Source organism: Stigmatopora argus, chromosome 13 (genome assembly GCF_051989625.1).
Source record: "Stigmatopora argus isolate UIUO_Sarg chromosome 13, RoL_Sarg_1.0, whole genome shotgun sequence".
Taxonomy (NCBI): Eukaryota; Metazoa; Chordata; class Actinopteri; order Syngnathiformes; family Syngnathidae; genus Stigmatopora; species Stigmatopora argus.
This window is the reverse complement of record NC_135399.1, coordinates 15,933,713-15,953,991: the sequence shown is the minus strand read 5'-3', so window position 1 is coordinate 15,953,991 and position 20,279 is coordinate 15,933,713. Positions and strand designations below refer to the sequence as shown.

The 20,279-nt window shown below is 43.9% G+C and overlaps 1 protein-coding gene across 1 annotated transcript in view; it reads left to right on the top strand.

The window, feature by feature from the left end:
• The window catches only part of LOC144086677 (ATP-binding cassette sub-family C member 4-like), a 48,324-nt gene extending 28,635 nt beyond the window's left edge, over positions 1 to 19,689 (top strand). Inside the window, exons 25-35 of the mRNA XM_077616684.1 lie at positions 3,044 to 3,194; positions 3,651 to 3,770; positions 3,841 to 3,951; positions 4,020 to 4,120; positions 4,197 to 4,388; positions 6,647 to 6,802; positions 9,346 to 9,435; positions 9,930 to 10,102; positions 11,371 to 11,476; positions 12,498 to 12,632; positions 19,080 to 19,689. Coding sequence (XP_077472810.1) covers positions 3,044 to 3,194; positions 3,651 to 3,770; positions 3,841 to 3,951; positions 4,020 to 4,120; positions 4,197 to 4,388; positions 6,647 to 6,802; positions 9,346 to 9,435; positions 9,930 to 10,102; positions 11,371 to 11,476; positions 12,498 to 12,632; positions 19,080 to 19,145 — 1,401 coding nt within the window. The 3' untranslated portion in view covers positions 19,146 to 19,689. The remainder of the gene's footprint in view (positions 1 to 3,043; positions 3,195 to 3,650; positions 3,771 to 3,840; positions 3,952 to 4,019; positions 4,121 to 4,196; positions 4,389 to 6,646; positions 6,803 to 9,345; positions 9,436 to 9,929; positions 10,103 to 11,370; positions 11,477 to 12,497; positions 12,633 to 19,079) is intronic.
• The last annotated feature ends 590 nt before the right edge of the window (positions 19,690 to 20,279 follow it).

Genomic DNA, 20,279 nt, shown 5'->3' with positions numbered 1-20,279 from the left:
TAATCATAAATGTTTTATATTAAGATTACAATATAATTATATTAAAAAAAAACCTAAATGTAAACAAACATTAAATATTCTCTTAATTTTTCAAAATTGAAAACATCTTTTTAAAATATTAAAAACAAATATCCCCTGATCTCTAGAATTTTATTTAAACAAGAAATGCATACGAAATGATTTATTTTTGCAACTGACATTCGTGATGTAAAAAAGGCTGCTTAAGAGTCAGCCAAAAACAATAATAACAAAAATAAATAAACGCTACTTCTACTTTAGCTTGCAATATCTGAGCCCCTAAACTCCATGCGACCATGACTCAATGCATCCTAAGCATCATCCAGAGATGCGCACGTGTGGTCTCCCGACGCTTCGCTCCGGCACCTCCACGCCGGCGACTCACAGTCCGGGCCTGGGGGGTGTCGGGTGGGCAGGGGGGAGGTGGTGTCGTCCCCTCAAGCCTGGGAACATCAGCCTCTCCCCAAAGCCTTCCCACGTGTCAAAATGATGAATCCCGGTCTTTCTGTCGCCGCCGTTCGCACCGGCGAGCGATTCGCCCATCGCCGCTCTCCCGTGTCGTTAAAAATGCGTTTTGTGTCGCGAGGAGGAGAAAGGCGGGACGCCTGAATGGCGCGCGCAAATGATTTATAGCCAGCGCATTTCAAAGCTTTTTTTCTTATTTCCACGATGGGGTTGGAAATCAGCAGCTTGACTGAGCCCAAATAAGCGACTTCTTTTTTTTTATTTTACCTTTTCACCGCGCACAAAGGCCCCAATCGGAGGACCACTCCAGCCTCCAATGTAGACGAGGCCCCGAGACCACCGCGCTACGCGTCGGCCAACAAAAAAACACATTGACTGCAGCTTTATGAAGTGAAAATAGCCCACAAGGACAAAACGTGAAGGAGGTGTCCACAGTGGTTTCTCCCAAAGAAAGGCGGCCGCATCTGGGCATTTATGACTAAAATAAAGCCTTGCAGACGGAGCAGAATGGATCGTGTCACCTCCATTGTGGCGGACCCCGAGTAGAACAGCCCCCGTTTTGTTTCAGTACCGCTGACCCTTGCGGCTTATTGTGCGTGCCGCTCTGTCACGGAAAGCGTGGAGCAAAAAAAAAAGAAAAAAAACTCCGGCAATGACACAGGACTTCTTTTAAGGAGTTTTCTTTACCGTGCGTTCCCCTCATTTCCTGTTTTGTTAGCACTTCTTTTTTTTTTCCCAGCGGCGCTGTCCGTAAGTAAAAATCCAGGCCGACTTCTCGTCTGCGGGGATGTTTAATTAAAAGCCCGCTGTTTACTTCTCGCTGCCCCAAACAAATATGGCGATTAACTTCAATTTTGGACATTTATTGCGACATCAAAGAAAGCGATGCTATCGCCAAAGCAAATAAAGCACCGGGGGTCCGCGGGGACCCCGGTGGAGGAGCGAGTCAATCGCATGCGTGCGGTGGCTTTCTTTTCCTCGCTATAGAGCAATTAGGGCTAATTCTTTATTTGTACGCTGGAGCTTTCTTCCAGCTATCTGCTCTCTTGCACCACGGGATGTGGCTTTGGGAGTTTTCGCCCAGGAGGACTTATCGGAGTCATCGCCGTGTAGCGGTGGGCGGGAGCCGCCGTGTTCCCGATGCGGACGCGATAAGCGGCAGACCGGGCAAAATGGATGACATCAAACGGGCGGACGTGGCGACGAGGAAGGGCCCGGGGGGAGCAGGAGGAGCGAGGACCGCTATCTCCCGCTTCCTCTTCCTCCGCGGGGGCCTTACGCTGACCCCGAATGGCAGATAAGACGCCCCGACTCGGACCCTGGCCATTTCCCAGTCAAACACGGCCACCTTTGAAATTGAAATCAACTCGACTCAGTGTGGTGGGGACAGGCAGATATTTGTTCATTTTAAAAAAGGATCAAAAGTGCTCACTAGGCCATATTTTCCAATTCTTTCAATTGTCTTTATGTGGCGTCCCTTTGGTAGACTTTAGCTCAGCGGTCAGCACGCTTGACTTCTGTAATGACAGTCGGGCTTGAAACCCAGGTTTAGAAAGAACATGTCTATATTCCCTGCAACTTTACTGAATATTTACATTTTAACACTACAAGTCTAATTATGCTAAAATTCACATTTTGGGAGAATTCAAAATCTTTAGTCAAGTCTTTTTTAACTATACTAGACGGCTGAAATCCCTGGAATTGAATCCAAAATCTCAAAACTGCCATGCAGTTGTGCTAAATCGTAGGAATACCCCAAAAAATCCATTATGCCACAAACACATATGTTTATATTCTCTGTTTTAAATCATGACCTGTGACCAGATTCTTCTAAAACAGGTGTCAAAGTGGAGGCCCGGGGGCCAAATCTGGCCCGCCACATCATTTTGTGTGGCCCGGGAAAGTAAATTATGAGTGCCGACTTTCTGTTTTAGGATCAAATTTAAATGAAGTGTATAGATGTATATTAAATATCCTGATTTTCCCCCTTTTAAATCAATAATTGTAATTTTTTAATCATTTTTTCCTTGTTTTTAGTTCAAAAATCATCTTGTAAACCTAAAAATATATTTAAAAAAAAGAAGCTAAAATAAACATTGTTTTAGATCTATAAAAAACTCAATATTCAGGGCTTTTAATCCATTTATTTAAAAAAAAGCTAAATATTATATCTAAAATGGTCTGGCCCACGTGAAATCAAGTTGACATTAAAGCGGCCCGCGAACCAACCCGAGTCTGACACCCTTGTTCTAAAAGTTTAACGCCTGATCCACGCGACCACAGCCGAGGACTCTTTTGGTAGTTTTTGTTGGCCAGTGAGCAGTCACTACGGGCCGGACTCTTGCCGCTACTTCCAATTAATCGGCCCGAGGTGTTAACGGCTCCGCCGCGGGGGCTTCTGGGGAATAATCTCCGGCCAAGTGCTAAATTCTCACCTGCTTCTAAGTGAGAATTAACGCTGCTGTGGTTTTTCCTTCTAGTCGCCTAGCCTGCTGCTACCTTATTATACGACAGCGTGGAGACAGATGCTAAATTTTCGTCTTTCTTTTGGTCTCTTCAGGTCTTCCTGCAAGTCGTCGGCGTGATGGCCGTTTCTGCCACCGTCATGCCCTGGATCCTGGTCCCGTTCGTGCCACTCTTTGCAATTTTCCTGTATCTACGACGCTACTATCTTCAGACCTCCAGGGACATCAAGCGCTTGGAGGCGACCAGTAAATGTTTTTTTTAAGGGGAGGGGGAGGCGCGTAGGCATGTCCATTGGAAGTGGGAGACAAAGCCAGACCACTGGAATGCTAATAGACCATTGAGGAGCTCCACGGTCATTAGCATAAAGGCTAAAGGTGCCGCTGGCCTATGACTGGGCCACACGCAATTTCCTCAAGAGACTGGAGTTCACGACACCACGTACAATGGGGGAAATGCCAAGTGGGCACGACTGGGCTCCATCTAGTTCACCCGTTTGGCCTTCAAAAATGGTCTTCAACAATTCAAAGATTCTAGACGGAAACATTTGGGCTTTGTGAGCCTGACAAATCCAAACAAAAGACAGCTGACTTGCCAAGAGTGGCTTTGATCGAGATTCCGCCAACATCGCCAACTAACATTTTAAGTCTTCCGTATCTGAAAATGCGGACATGCTAAGTGTTTTTTTCTCCATTTTCTCATAGCAAGGAGTCCCGTCTTCTCGCACCTGTCCTCTTCTCTGCAAGGCCTGAGCACCCTCCGAGCATTCAAAGCGCAGGAGAGATTTCAGGAGATGTTTGACGACTATCAAGATCTTCACTCAGGTCAGATGACTTGATTTAGCTCACATGGATGTTTTGGGTTCTTCAACGTCTGTTTTTTTGGGGGCGACAGCGGCCTGGTTCTTGTTCCTGACGACCTCGCGCTGGTTGGCCGTGCGTCTGGATGGGATTTGTTGCATATTTGTCACCATCGTTACCGTGGGCTGCGTTTATTTCAGTGACGGTACTGACGCCGCTTCCCGTTGCCGTGCGATACGTTCTTTGAAATCTGACCGCGGTAATTGACCGCAGACACGGACCCCGGAGCCATCGCCCTGGCTCTGTCGTACGCCGTCACCCTGACCGGCATGTTCCAGTGGGGTGTCCGACAAAGTGCTGAGATCGAGAATATGGTGCGAGATTTTCCGTAGTAGCGCGATTTCCACGTACGTATGGATGATCTGCAATAATATCCTTTTTATTTTTTAGATGACATCCGTAGAGAGGGTTGTGGAATACGCCGAGTTGAAGAGCGAAGCACCCTGGGAGACGGACACCAGGCCGCCGCCTGATTGGCCCAAGAGAGGCTCCATCTCCTTTGACTCTGTTAACTTTGCCTACAATGCCAGTGAACCTTTGGTCCTCAAGAATTTGACCGTGGTCTTCAGATCCAGAGAAAAGGTACGTGCCTCCATACAAATTTGGAAACTATAGACCGCAGATGTCCGCCCGAGGGTAAGATTCTTGCCACGTTATTTTTTTGTAGCCCACAAAATAGTATAATATGCATCGGTCATTCATGTTTTCGCGGAGATAACATTTTTCTAGGCTCGATGAAAGATTGAGGAATACGTATATAAAAAACCCAAGAGAATTTTCAGATTTTCCTTTTCGTACTTTTAAATCACATTTTTAAAAAACAGAGTAAAGGTTCTGATGAGAAAAGAGAACAATAATACTTTTTTCCTTTTGTGAATGAAAGACAATCATTACTCTTGGTTTGTATTTTGTGTTAAAAATGTAAATTCATTTAAAAAAATTGAATAAGCAAGGATACTTTTATCCTTTTGTAAATCAAGGCATATTTACTCTTTCCTCGTTTTGTATTAAAAATGTAAATTAATTACCCAAAAAACGTTTTCTTAGTGAAAGACTTACTTTACTATTACCCCCCGTTTTGTATTTTGCGCTCCAATCACAAAAAAGGAAAAATAAATGAAAATATTTGCTCTAAAGAGGCTTGAAAAAGCATTTGGGCAATTAAACTTTATTTCATCCCGTATTCGGGAAAATGTTGCAGTAGCAAGACAGACACAGAAGACATTGTAGACCTAGGTAAAAAAAAAAGTAAAAAAAATCTAGATCAACAGTGCCTCGTTCACATCGACTTACAAAACAGTGGTCAATTCATTCGCTAATCGATTAGCCGTCAACTATTGGATCAATTAAGATCGGCTCCGTCACCACGCTTCTTGCAAAACGCGACCGAGAAGCCAAACGGCATTTTAGAACTGATTGCGTTTTAGGTGGCCGCTTCCACTGTACAAAGGAATGAGGTCCACGCCGTGTCGAGCTCCTTATAAATAATCATAGTCGTCATTTGAAAGGCCAGCAAGATCTTCCCCGGCGGCATGCAGAGCGCACGACGTGGCTCGAGAGGCAGCCACTGTGGAAGGTGGGATGTGCTTCATTGTTAGCCGCCTTTCTTTCCCAATCAATTATTAAAGGACAGCATATTGTAGGCCTGATTCTCTGGGACTATGCCGTTTGTCATTCATGGAATACATATCTTGTAATTAAGACCGCTGGAGTGGATCCGTCGGCTCCTCGTTTGCATTTTGAGTTACCTGCCTGCCGCTGACAAGTGTTGATTCGCCGGGAGAGGGAGGGAAAGAGAAAGGAGATGGTCTAGGATGATTGGGGGGATGTTTTTGCATAGCCGGGGTGCCTGATTTCACAATGAATAGCTCGATAAGTGCCGAGGTTCTGGGGTGCAGGGTGATGCGAGTCAGCCGTAGAACCGCATCCTTCGCTTAGTAAGGGTCTCCAACTATATGTAAGCCAATTTTCCAACACGAACGTGCTATTTTTCTGTCCCAAACTGGATTATTTGCTCAGTGGCTACCCCCAGCAGCTCTACCAGGTGACAAACCACCTTAAAATTCCAGTGAAAAGGCGAGGCAATAGCGGCGTCCGACATTGATATGGTGCATTCTCGGGAGAATTGTGGGAAAACACACAGCGCCACCGCAACAGAAACACATGGGGATTTCCAAGTCGTGCTTCACTTGAGGCAAAACCCCACCCTGACAATGCGGTCGGTGGTCTGCACCACCATAGACATATTTACATGCACTGGACTAAAAGTCCAAACGTGTCAGCACGGGAAAACAGCTGCTAATTCTAATGCATACACCAAGCACTTTAAATCTGGCCAATGATCGCTAACTATTCTTTTTAGCTTGCGGCAGATGGAAAACCTCATTCAACCTCCCAAAATATGTGCAGAAACGACCTGAAAAATCACTGAACTTCATTTTTCTGATATATTTGGTGGAGACAAAAGCTTTTTTAAAGAAGCTGTTATCTCCAGGAAGTGACAGACTTGCTCAACACTGGTCCTTTCAGCCAATCAAATCCGAGATAGCTCTCCCTTCCTCATGATGTCACCAGTACTCACCTGTGTTGGGTATAAGTGACATCACACCATTGACTGTGCTTCCAAGTCACGGCATTTTCATGTCCAAGTATTCTATTCGACTTTGAAGAAATTCGCCATTTTGCAGAGCTAAATATTATGAGCCAACCAAAAGGTCATTTGTCATCTGTTCCTTTGAGGCTTTACTATTGGTGGGACAGCTCCACAAAGCCGCAATTTGTCTGGCCGGAAAGGTTTTTCTGCTGGCGGGAGTTAAGTTTCCCCCACTTGTCTCCCGTAGGTGGGCATTGTGGGACGCACCGGCGCCGGTAAGAGCTCTCTGATCTCGGCCTTGTTCCGCCTGGCAGAACCCGAGGGCACGATCATGATTGATGGCTTCCGCACTTCTGACATTGGTCTGCACACCCTCCGACAGAAGATGTCCATCATCCCACAGGTACTTATCAGAAACATACTATAACTTGTCATTAGAAATGCTGCTCTTTAAAATATTGGTTTTGTACTTCATTTATTTTTCAGATTATTTAGTGTTAAAATGGATGCCTCGAATTATTATTATTTCGGAGGGACAAGGGGGAAGTTTCATTTTTTTTCGATGGAGGAAATACATTGACGTTACAAGCTTGGTCGTGAAATGGGTTGTGCTTGTATCAGTGCGCATATAAAAATAGGTTCCTTTTAAAAAAATATATTTTTACTGAATACTTAAAAATAAATAAATTAACTAATGAAGGCCCGGCGGATGAGTGGTTAGCGTGTCGGTCTCACAGTGGGGGTTATGGGTTCAAATCCAGGTCGGTCCACGTGTGGAGTTTGTATGTCTGCGTGGGTTTTCTCCAGGTACTCTGGGTTCCTCCCACATTCCAAAAACATGCATGCTAAGCTAAATGTAAGCTAAATTGTCCTTAGGTATCAGTGTAAGCGTGAATGGTTGATTGCCTCCTCGTGCCCTGCGATTGGCTGGCCACCAATTCAGGGTGTCCTCCGCTTCCGGCCTGAAGTCAGCTGGGATAGGCTCCAGCACCCCCCGCGACCTTAGTGAGGATAAAGCGATTTCAGAAAATGAGATGACAAATGATTCAAAAATGTTAAACTAGATACCACTGTTACAACATCTGGAACTTAAATTAACCGACTATCAAAATAGCCGTCCATGAATTCGATTCATTTCACAGACGTATCAGCCAATCTTTACATTTCATTTGACGGCGACGCCAATGATATTGTGATTTTTTTTTTCCCTTACTTTATCCGTCAGTAGTGACATAAAGAACCTCGCGCTTACCTGAAAGCTAAAACAAGTGCGACTCGTCTGTCACTCAGCCCATTTCTCCAAGTGGGACCAACGGACGCCTTCAGACAGTTTAACTTTATTTCCGCTTGTTGAAAGCGATACGGCGTGAGGAAAAATGCCAGCCCGGGGGTGAGCGGAGGCAGGCAGGCAAGGCAAGGGAGGAGACTCCCACGGCCGCTACCGTAGAGAGCGGCTCCCCATCCTTGACAGGGGATTAGCCCTCTACCCCCCCACCCAAACATGGGAAAGCTGCTTAGTCTCTAAGTCTCCCCATCATCACTTAGCCAAAATGCCCAAAAACACTATCATTAATGCTGTGGATTTGATAGTTTTCTGGCATGGTTTTGCTCCCGGTCGCGACCAATTTGGAAAAAAAAAAAGATGCGACGTGACGGTGAAAAATTCCGAGTGGAACTGCGCGACGTGCTTTTCGAAGTTTGAGAAACGCTCGAAAAAAGCCTTTCGCTCTCTATATGTCAAAGATGACGCGATACACAGTCAACCTTTCACGTTTATTTTTCCTTCGCCAAATGTCGAGTACGACACGCTTTGCGATACATGCCGTCGTGAGGAGTTTCATTATTTGGCAGCCGCAGATTTGATTAGGATAAGCGTGCATTAGCATATGACATTAAAAGGGAGTCATTTCAGAGTCTATTCAATTCGCAGAGAATGACTTTGTGTGTGTGTGTGTGTATATATATATTAAAAGAAAGAATAAAATATACGTGTATGCGGCAAACAGAGGGCTTAGAATTGGCCAAGCACGTAATCGCTGAATGGAAAAGTTGTGCTCGAAAGCGCTTTTTTATCCGACAGAACGGCAAATCCTCAATTAAAGGATGTCACAAAACTCGTTTGAATTGGGACTTCAGCGGGCTTAATAGCACGCTGCTATTTTTGCTGGCGCTACGAATGAAAAAGGCTCCGTGGTAATAAAGAAGTGAAACATCTGAGGCGCAGGTAAAAGTTCCAAAAGCCGTATTTTAAGGAAGGGATGATGCGGAGATGGCGCCGTCGAAGCGTGTGCGCCGTGCGGCTTTCGGCAAAGCAAATTGAAGATATTTTGGGGACCTGTCGGGATAGAATTGCATGCCAATTTAGGGGGAATTTCACATTGAAGCTATACGGATGATGATCATTTCTCTTTTTTATTTTCAAAAAGCATTGTGATTACATTTGAAGCTGTTACGAGTGGGAATCCTTTTTCAAAATGTAAATGCTATGGGCCAATGGCATTGAACGATCCCTGATGGTGATTTTTTTTTTGTTGCAAATCCTAGACCGGATGCCCATCACCATCAATTCCGTGCCACTTCCCACCTGTCCCAACAGCGGTTTCACACACTCGTTCATGACTTTTGTCAAACTTGAAAACGACAAACACTAATCTCCAGCAATTTGGCCACTGTACAAAATGCATTGTCCTCCATTCTCAGCCCCATTTTTCTCCAAGTAAAAGATCAACATAATGAAGCGTCGTTGGCCTAAAGCATTGAATGGGACTCCCGAGTGTATCCAGTCTTTTGTGAGCATCTCCCAGTCTCCCCCCCTCCATGTCTCCCCCCTGCTGCATTTCCTAGATGCGCTCCATAGAGGCCATCTTAACCCTTTGATACGTGCGAGCCCCGGGTCATTATCTGGCGCGTCCACGGCCTTCTCTTTCTATCTCCGTCTATCCACAGGACCCGGTTCTCTTCACGGGCAGCGTGAGGAAAAATCTGGACCCTTTCAACGAGCACACAGACGAGGACCTGTGGAATGCGCTCCAAGAGGTACTCCGTCCCCGTCTGTGAATGATTCCCCCTTGGCTGGGCTCGGGGGGGGGTTTGGGGGGTGGATGCCTGCTTCCCCCCCCCCAACCCCCCCTGTACAATGCCACCATTCAGCCTCCCCGCTCGCCACAAGTCATGGGGGGGAAATCCCATTAGAGCCGTGGGGCCCCGCTCAATGTGCGGCTTGTAACTGGGAAGCATTCAAAGTGCTGTGGGGAGATGCGTTTGGGCAGTCAGGCCAATCAGGATGAAGCCAAACTGGCCCCCCGCCCCCCCACGGCGAAGGGCTTCGGCTCCTGGTCCTGCCTCTGAATGGGTTTGGTGGCCTGGATTAAAGCTAGAGGCTGGTCACAAGAGAGCACTGGCCAAGGTCAGCCGTGGACCTGGCCCTTTTTTTGTGCCCAACGGTTAATGGGTGTGTTGGGATGCTTCTTTGAAGGCGTCTCGGCAGGGAAGCCTTTATGCGGGAGTCACCGAGGCCCCTCTGGGTGCAGGTGCAGATGAGGGGCGCGGTGGAGGAGCTGCCCGATAAGCTGGAGACGGCGCTGACCGAGTCCGGCTCCAACTTCAGCATGGGTCAGAGGCAGCTGCTGTGTCTGGCCAGAGCCATCCTGCGCGACAACCGCATCCTGGTCATCGACGAAGCCACCGCCAATGTGGACCCCAGGTCACGGTCTTGAGTAGTACAAGTCTTTATAGGGCAAAAAACACTTTAGACACAGGAAATCAATGGATCAATAACAAAGATAAACAATGGCATAGAGCAGGGGTGTCAGACTCGGGTTGGTTCGCGGGTCGCTTTAACGTCAACTTGATTTCACGTGGGCCGGACCATTTTAGATATAATATTTAGATTTTTTTTATATATATCTGGATTAAAAGCCCTGAATATTCCGTTTTTTATAGATCTAAAACAATGTTTATTTTAGCTTTTTAAAAATATATTTTTAGATTTTACAAAATGATTTTTGAACTAAAAACACAAAAGATGTATTAAAAAAATTACAATTATTAATTTAAAAGGGGGAAAATCAGGAAATTTAATATACATCTATACTCTTCATTTTAATTTGATCCTAAAACAGAAAGTCGGCACTCATGATTTACTTTCCCGGGCCACACAAAATGATGCGTCAGGCCAGATTTGGCCCCCGGGCCGCCACTTTGACACATGTGGCATAGAGGCAAAAAAGTGGTAGTTCGAAAATGACATTATAGATAAATATACACACAAGCAGCATGCATAATTGACCAAAATGAGTCGTTAAAAACTTTTTAAGTCAAGTCTTTAGTTCCAAACCACATTTACAACTAAAACTTTAAGCCCAAAGTATAATATAGCAGCGATATTTGACATTTTAGTCGACGAATGGCAGTCGACTATCCAAATAACTACCTTTACTACCATTTCACAACGTGTGTAACACAATAACATACTAAGACTCTAAACCTAAATTGATGTTACATGCATACATGACCAAAATTAGTCGTTAAACACTTTTTGAGTCAAGTCTTTAGTTCCAAATCACATTTACAACTAAAACTTTTAAGCCCAAAGTATAACATAGCAGCGATATTTGACATTTTAGTCGACAAATAGCAAAGTCGACTATCCAAATAACTACGTTTACTACCATTTGACAACTTGTGTAACACAATAACATACTAAGACTTTTTAAACCTAAATTGCTAATGAAAACATTTAGCACGCAATCACCATTCATGTTGTCAAAAGTCAGTCGTCATAAAGCCCTTGTGTTATTTTTAGTGTTTACCTGTTCTTTTTCTTCCCCAAACACCCTGACAACACTGGACAAAAGAGCTCTGGTAGCCTTTTGTTTGCTGGCGTCTCCCACCCCGCCGTGTAAAATCCCCGCCCGGGGCGCCGTGGGAAGAGTGTTTTGTTCTCAGGTGTTGTGTTCTGCGCTCCTTCAGAACTGACAGCCTGATCCAGCAGACCATCCGGGGCAAGTTTCAAGAGTGCACCGTCCTCACCATCGCTCACAGGCTCAATACCATCATCGACTGTGACAGAATACTGGTAGGTGACTGGTTGCTCACGTTCCATTGTCCCAATCCTCATTACACGTTCAGATTGAGCCCATTTTTGTCTTTTCCGATACATCTTTTTCACAGCATTTTCAATTACACGTAGACTAAATTCAATGGCCACGCTTTCCACCAGCCGTTTTTTTTTGTTCTCACGGCGTTTCCTCTCATTGAGCCCACTTGATCTTTGGCCCTTTTCCTACAACTGCCCGCAGAGGTGCCAATTAGCACCGAGTAATAGTCAAGTATGGAGCAGCTGAGTCACCACACCTAGGCTCGTGTCAGATGCCCCCGCATTGGCACGGTACTCGGTCGTTTGGTCGCCCGGAAGGTTATTGATAATTACCATTTAAATCGTTGCTCAAATTCCTTAAATACAAACTGCGAATTATTATTTAGTCATACTTAATGCCCTATCAATTGTTAGGCTAAAGAAAAGCTCCAAATTTCCCAGACTTTTATTGTTTTTTTGTTGGATAACTTGTTAAGACCCTGACTGACGTCCCATCCTAAGGGGACAACTCATGTACATACAAACTCTTATACACTCACACGTCGGCTCAGTGAAACATTGTTGGCTTTTATTGATGCGTAGACCATGTTGTTTTACCTTGTTTTGTCGCCGCTCTTTTGGTCGTCGGTCTTTTGGTCTCCAGTCTTTTGGTCGCCCGTTGTTTGGGTCCGGGTGACCAAAAGACGGCAACCAAAAGACGGCAACCAAAAGACCGGCGACCAATCGACCGCACACGCATTGGCACGGCGCTGAATCGAGTTTCCTGCAGATGAGTCAGTTTCCCGATATGCCAAATGCGCAAACTGAGGCCCATCTTAACCTTTTCCGGTCATAAAAGTGTGAACTTGTGAAAATGTGTATGCAATGGTAGTCCCTAGCTCACTGGTTTAACGCTTACTGTTCATTGTGAGTGTATTAAGGACGCGATTATTAAGATTCGGTTCTGATCTGGACTTAAGTCAACATGACTGACAAGCTACTCGTGTTTGTGCGATTGCAGGTCCTGGACGCCGGTGAAATCCAAGAGTACGATGAGCCTTACGTGCTACTCCAAAAGCACGAAGGCCTTTTCTTTCAGATGGTTCAGAAGACGGGCCGCTCAGAAGCTGCTTCATTGCTGCATATAGCCGAGCAGGTAACCATGAACGTTTTCCTTTTCGAAAAGCAATATTATTGACAATATGAATGCCCTACTATTGGCCTTTATTCTTTTTTTTAACTCTAATTTTATTTCCTGCACCGAGTGCGTATATCTCTAAAGCGTTTTGAGACTCTAAAGGGATAAATAAATAGCCGGGTGTATTAAATAGACGTCAAAGCTAATAACCTTCACGACACACAAATAATTGCATTCCGTTTTGTACGTTTACCGAACTGCTAACACGAATCCACTTTGACAATAATAGAGTGAAAGCCCTGAAAATATGAGCTTGCCTATCAATTTCATTTCAAGTACTCCAGTCACACCAGAACATTAATTTTAAGAGAAACGATTCCTTTGTAGATTTATCATCCGCTGATGATATCCCCTTAAAAAGTCCCCATGTAAGCCCCCCCCCCCTTCCTCCTCTCCACATAAATGTAAGATCATTTTCCAGATGATCCCTGGAGGAGAAAAAAATGATTTCAACTTCACGGCGATTGCGGATCAACTTTCTATGGCGATGACCGTCCGTCATTGAGAATGTTGGTATTTTTTCCCCCGCGTGAAATTCATTTGTGCTCGCATTCCCCCCCTCGGACAGTGGCGGGCGATAAGCGTGGCGGGCTCGTCATTGTCGGCCGCCATTCTCCGCGTCTCTGCATCTGTCTGCGGCGCTAGATAGCATTGCGTGGCAACTTCAAACGGGCCTTTGTGCAACCAGGAAAAAGTGGGCATCATTTCATTTTCTCACAAGTTTATCAGCGCCGCTTCATCTCGTCAGCCGCAGGAGCGAAATGAGTAAAATAGCGATTTGAAAGAGTCAGCACACTGCGCCATTATTTGCGCCGCCACGTTAGCCCGCAACGGCGCCGAGCCGCATTGTCCGCCCGCGCTTTTCCTTTTCCGTTGCCGTCATTGTGCGCCGCTTCCCCTTTCATCAGATTACTGTCTAGCACCACTTTTACATTCAATGGCGAAATGTTGTGTGACAAGTTTCTATAGTTGTCGCTCAAGTTTATACACATTCAATAATCTGATATGGAGCTCTTGCCGCTTTGAGCGCCTCGAAAGAGGCTCTCGCGCTGCACTCGCTGGGTATCGCGCGTCCCCCACTTCCTGTTTGCGGATTTTTTTTGTTCAAACTTGCCTTTCTGTTCTCCAAAGAATTTAATAGAAAAGCACGGCAAAACGGGAGGGTTCCATTACGTTGGTAGAGGGATGCTTTTCACGTGGTTCTATTGTGACTCGCTCCAACAATGTGGCAGACTTTTTATGCCGTATTTTGACAACTGTCCATCTTGTTTCCAATAGCACGCTTTTTTTTGTCATAGTACAGCTTTTTTCTTAAAAAATGACATAGTATAGTAAGGCTTTTTTCTTAAAAAACGACATAGTATATAGTAAGGCTTGTTTTCGTAAAAAACAGCATAGTATAGTAAGGCTTTTTTTCTTTTAAAAACGACATTGTATATATAGTAAGGCTTTTTTTTTAAACGACATAGTATATTAAGGCTTTAAAAAAACGACATAGTATAGTAAGGCTTTTTTCTTAAAAAAACGACAGTATAGTAAGGCTTTTTTTCTTCTTAAAAAAACGACATAGTATCGTAAGGCTTTTTTTCTTCTTAAAAAAACGACATAGTATAGTAAGTTTTTTTCGTGAAAAAACGACATAGTATAGTAAGGCTTTTTTCTTAAAAAACGACATGGTCTAGTAAGGCTTTAAAAAAAAAAAAACGACATAGTATAGTAAGGCTTTTTCCCTAAAAACGACATAGTATTGTAAGGCTTTTTTTCATAAAAAACGACATAGTATAGTAAGGCTTTTTTTTCATAAAAAATGACCATGTATAGTAAGACTTTTTTATTTAAAAAATGACCATGTACAGTAAGGCTTTTATTTTCATAAAAAACAACATAGTATAGTAAGGCTTTTTTCGTAAAAAAACGACATAGTATAGTAAGGCTTTTTTCTTAAAAAATGACATAGTACAGTAAGGCTTTTTTCTTTAAAAAAAACGACATACTATAGTAAGGCTTTTTTTTTCATAAAAAATGACCATGTATTGTAAAACTTTTTAAAAAAATAAAAAATGACCATGTGCAGTAAGGCTTTTTTCGTAAAAAAAGGACATAGTATAGTAAGGCTTTTTTTCTTAAAAAACAACATAGTAGTATCTGCCATACCATAATCCTTGCACTATAAGGCAGCGTGCCGTCACTAATTTTTCAAAGAAGGCACCAACTACAAAACAAATTAGGACTTGGTACCAAAAATTTGCACACTTGCTCTTCTAACACTACGCAGGAAGGCTTCACCAACCTGCGCCACTGTCTCAAATTGATTGGCCTACGATTTGGGGTCAAACATTTTGGAACACCCTGTATATGGGGGCCAAACTCAATGTCAAATGTGCACTACAAAGGTAAATGCTTGTTTTTGCTCAAATTATTGGTGCTATGCAAAACATCCAATATCATGTCCTGGTTGGCCTTCTGGCATACTAACCTGAAAAAACTCTGGAGGTTAAGCAGGGTTGAGCATGGTTACTACTTAGATGGGAGGATGCCTTGGAATACCGGGTGCTGGAAGCTCTTATGTTTGCTCACGGTTCCTGCTTGGATGGCAGACTGCCTTGGAATACTGGGTGCTTACCACTCTTATGTTTGCTCACTTAACCTTGTGAGAAGCAGTTTAATCCACAATATACACAAGGCCCTCACTCACCTTTACTTATAAGTATTTGTGCGGCAAACTTCATGAAAAATGTCAAAGTATGCTTTTGGTAAAACTGCTATTCAAAACATCTAATATCATGTCCTGGTTGGTAAAGTCATGTCAACTATTTTCTTTTTGTAGGTAAAACTATAGCGGCTCCGGCGGCCGGGTGGTTAGAGCGTTGGCTTCTGAGATATCAGGTCCTGTGTTCAAATCCTGGCCCGGTGTACCTTTTGTTTATTTTTTTCGTGCCCAAAACGCATGTCATTTTTTTTTTTAACTAAAACTGAGCTAAGTGCCCAACGCATCTCTACTCTGCTCTCGACTGGTTAACTATTTTTCTCTTTTTCACCCTAAAGGAAGGACATCAGAACTGATCTTACTACCTTCCATATGGTAAGCTGACACTCTACTTGTTGAGCTAAGTGCCCAACCCAGCACCCTACTGTGCTCTGGACTGACTAACAAATTTTCTTTTTTACCTTAACAGTCACAAGTTGGAGGACTTGGTAATCAATCCGGCTACCTTTTGCATGGAACTGGCTTACTATTTATCTGTTTTACCTGAACAGTAACAACTTGAAAAACCTGCAAATTGATCCAATTAATATACATACATAACATTACGTAAATAATGTTATGTATACATTCGTTTGCACACACCTATACATACATACAGACATGCGTGTACGTATTTGTGCGGCAACTCTTCATGAAAAATGCCAAAGTTTCCTCTTGCTAAAACTATAGATGCTACTCAAAACATCTGATATCATGTCCTGGTTGGTGAAGTCATGTCAAGTCTTTTTTTTTGTAAGTACAACTTTAGCTGTTTGTTTTTTTCATGCCCAAAACCCATGTCAAATTTTTTTTTTTAACTAAAACTATTGGGGGCTCCGCCAGCAGAGTGGTTAGAGCATCAGCCTCTGACATCCAGGGTCCTGGGTTCGCATCCCGGTCACTGCCTGGAAACAAAAATCTTGGTTCCCTCCCGCCGAAGGCGGGAGGGGACCAAGTGTGTTAGTGTCCACCCCCGCCGAAGGCGGGGGTGGACACCAAGTGTGTTGGTCCCCTCCCGCCGAAGGCGGGAGGGGACCAACTGTCTTAATGTCCCCTCCCGCCGAAGGCGGGAGGGGACCAATATGTTTTGGTGCCCCCTCCCACCAAAGACAGGAGGGGGACCAATATTTTTGTTTCCAGGTAGTGACCGGGATGCGAACCCAGGACCCTGGATGTCAGAGGCTAATGCTCTAACTGCTCAGCCAGCAGAGCACACAATAATTTAAGTAAAAAAAAAAAAATTGACATGGGTTTTGAGCTCCAAAAACCCATGTCAATTTTTTTTTTTTTACTTAAATTATTGTGTGCTCTGCTGGCTGAGCAGTTAGAGCATTAGCCTCTGACATCCAGGGTCCTGGGTTCGCATCCCGGTCACTACCTGGAAACAAAAATATTGGTCCCCCTCCCGCCTTTGGTGGGAGGGGGCACCAAAACATATTGGTCCCCTCCCGCCTTCGGCGGGAGGGGACATTAAGACAGTTGGTCCCCTCCCGCCTTCGGCGGGAGGGGACCAGGACTCTTGGTCCCCTCCCGCCTTCGGCGGGAGGGGACAACACACTTGGTGTCCACCCCCGCCTTTGGCCTTTGGACACCAACACACTTGGTCCCCTCCCGCCTTCGGCGGGAGGGAACCAAGATTTTTGTTTCCAGGCAGTGACCGGGATGCGAACCCAGGACCCTGGATGTCAGAGGCTGATGCTCTAACCACTCTGCTGGCGGAGCCCCCAATAGTTTTAGTTAAAAAAAAAAATTTGACATGGGATTTGGGCATGAAAAAAACAAACAGCTAAAGTTGTACTTACAAAAAAAAAGACTTGACATGACTTCACCAACCAGGACATGATATTAGATGTTTTGAGTAGCATCTATAGTTTTAGCAAGAGGAAACTTTGGCATTTTTCATGAAGTTTGCCGCACAAATACGTACACGCATGTCTGTATGTATGTATAGGTGTGTGTGTGTGTGTGTGTGTGTGCAAACGAATGTATACATTACATTATTTACGTAATCTTATGTATATTAATTGGATCGATTTGCAGGTTTTTCAAGTTGTTACTGTTCAGGTAAAACAGATAAATAGTAAGCCAGTCCCATGCAAAAGGTAGCCGGATTGATTCCCAAGTCCTCCAACTCGTGACTGTTAAGGTTAAAAAGAAAAATTGTTAGTCAGTCCAGAGCACACTAGGGTGCTGGGTTGGGCATTTAGCTCAACAAGTAGAATGTCAGCTTACCATGTGGAAGGTAGTAGGATCAGTTCTGATGTCCTTCAATTTGTGACCTTTAGGGTGAAAAAGAGAAAAATAGTTAACCAGTCGAGAGCAGAGTAGAGTTGGACACTTAGCTCAGTTTTAGTTAAAAAAAAAAATTGACATGCGTTTTGGGCACGAAAAAAATAAACAAAAGGTACACCGGGCCAGGATTTGAACACAGGACCTGATATCTCAGAAGCCAACGCTCTAACCACTCGGCCGCCGGAGCCGCTATAGTAAGGCTTTTTTCTTAAAAAACGACATAGTATAGTAAGGCTTTTTTCGTGAAAAAACGACATAGTATAGTAAGACTTTTTTCTTAAAAAACGACATAGTATAGTAAGGCTTTTTTCGTGAAAAAAACGACATAGTATAGTAAGGCTTTTTTTCTTAAAAAACGACATAGTATAGTAAGGCTTTTTTCTTTAAAAAAAACGACATAGTATAGCAAGGCTTTTTTTCATAAAAAATGACCATGTATATATAGTAAGGCTTTTTTTTCATTAAAAATGACCATGTGCAGGAAAACTTTTTTTCATAAAAAACAACATAGTATAGTAAGGCTTTTTTTGTAAAAAAAGGACATAGTATAGCAAGGCTTTTTTCTTAAAAAACGACATAGTATAGTAAGTCTTTTCTCTTAAAAAACGACATAGTATAGTAAGGCTTTTGTTCTTAAAAAAACTACATAGTATAGTAAGGCTTTTGTTCTTAAAAAACGACATAGTATATTAAGGCTTTTTTCTTAAAAAACAACATAGTACAGTAAGGCTTTAAAAAAAAAAGACATAGTATAGTAAGGCTTTTTTCTTAAAAAATGACAGTATAGTAAGGCTTTTTTCTTAAAAACGACATAGTATAGTAAGGCTTTTTTTTCATAAAAAATGACCATGTACAGTAAGGCTTTTTTCTTAAAAAATGACAGTATAGTAAGGCTTTTTTCTTAAAAACGACATAGTATAGTAAGGCTTTTTTTTCATAAAAAATGACCATGTACAGTAAGGCTTTTTTTCATAAAAAATGACCATGTATATTAAGGCTTTTTTTTCATTACAAAACGACCATGTACAGCAGGGGTGGCCAAGTCCCGTCCTCTAGAGCCCCCATCCAGTCAGTTTTCCATATCTCCCTCCTGATGGCGTCCATATGTTGCCAACTCTTTTAACTTAACGGCAGCATATAAGTCCTGTTCCCGACTCCAAAGTATTTGTATAAAGAATTCAAGACTTGCCAGTACCTTACTATCAGCTAGACCTTGTTTAAATAAGCCACTCCGGCATGCTCGAGCGGCCGACAAATCCCTTCAAACCGGCGCTGACTGCAGCTGTCAGGAACCTGGACAGCGACAGATCGCGGCGGCGATGGCGAGCTTGCATTTGGTGACGCCGCTGTTTCTTGTCTCCTCGCAGGTGCACCGGAACAAAAAGCAGGAGGCACGTCACCTGCAGGACATCGTCTTTGAGACGTCTCTTTGACAATCTGGAGAGCGGCTTTGACTGTCGTCTCCTCCCCGGCGCTGGAAGAAGGATTTATTTATTGGACTGTACGTTGGAATGTCCACTTAAGCGCACGTCTGTGCCTTTATTGATAGCACTTTCCCGGGTTAATCTGTGCACGCTGGGGACTTCAATGCTGTGCCGTGTATTCATTCTGTTGCACGGAAGAGAAAGTTCACTTGCGATTGGGTATACTTTTATTTGTTTACACGATATATATTTTTGCTATAATGAGTCTTCCTGCACTTGGAACAATGTACACACTGTATTGCAAGTCAACCTCAGCTCAGGAAAATGAAAGCACGCTTGAAATGTAGCAAGTCATCTGCCTTAAAACACATTTTTAGACTGACCAATCAGCTTACCATGCATGTCTTTGAAATGTGGGAGGAAACCGGAGTACCAGGAGAAAATCCACGCTTGCAAACTCCACACAGGTGGACCGACCTGGATTTGAAACCAGGACCCTGGAGCTGTGAGGAACATTCCAGAGGTGAGAAGCTTGAATGGAAATAGTTCAGTGTGATTGCATACCTGTCAACCTCTGCCGATAACTGCCCTTATAAATGATTATGATTCCCCTTACAAACCCCCCAAAAAACCTTACAAACACCGTACGACTCGTACGGTGTTTGTAAGGTTTTTGGGGGGTTTGTAAGGGGAATCATAATCATTTATAAGGGCAGTTATCGGCAGAGGTTGACAGGTATGTGATTGTTTCAGGAGACCTGTGGCCCAGTGGCTAGGACAGCGATGGGCAAACCGATCCTCGAGGGCCGCGGCGGGTGCAGGTTTTTGTTTCAACCGATCCAGCGCAGACACTTTGACCAATGAGATTTCTGCAGAAAACAAGAAGCACCTGACTGGAATCCACTGATTGCACTTGTAGGACACCAGATAGGTGAAAAGGTGTCCTCTTTATGGGTTGGAATGAAAACCCGCACCCACTGCGGCCCTTTGTGGAATAGTTTGCCCACCCCTGGGCTAGGACATTGGCCTTCCACCTCTTGGGTCCTGGGTTCAATCCCCAGTTGGTCCGGCCTTGTGTCTGCTCCACGGTCCCTGCAACCAAACACACTTATTTTCATTCACGCTGCTCACCTTTGGAATGTT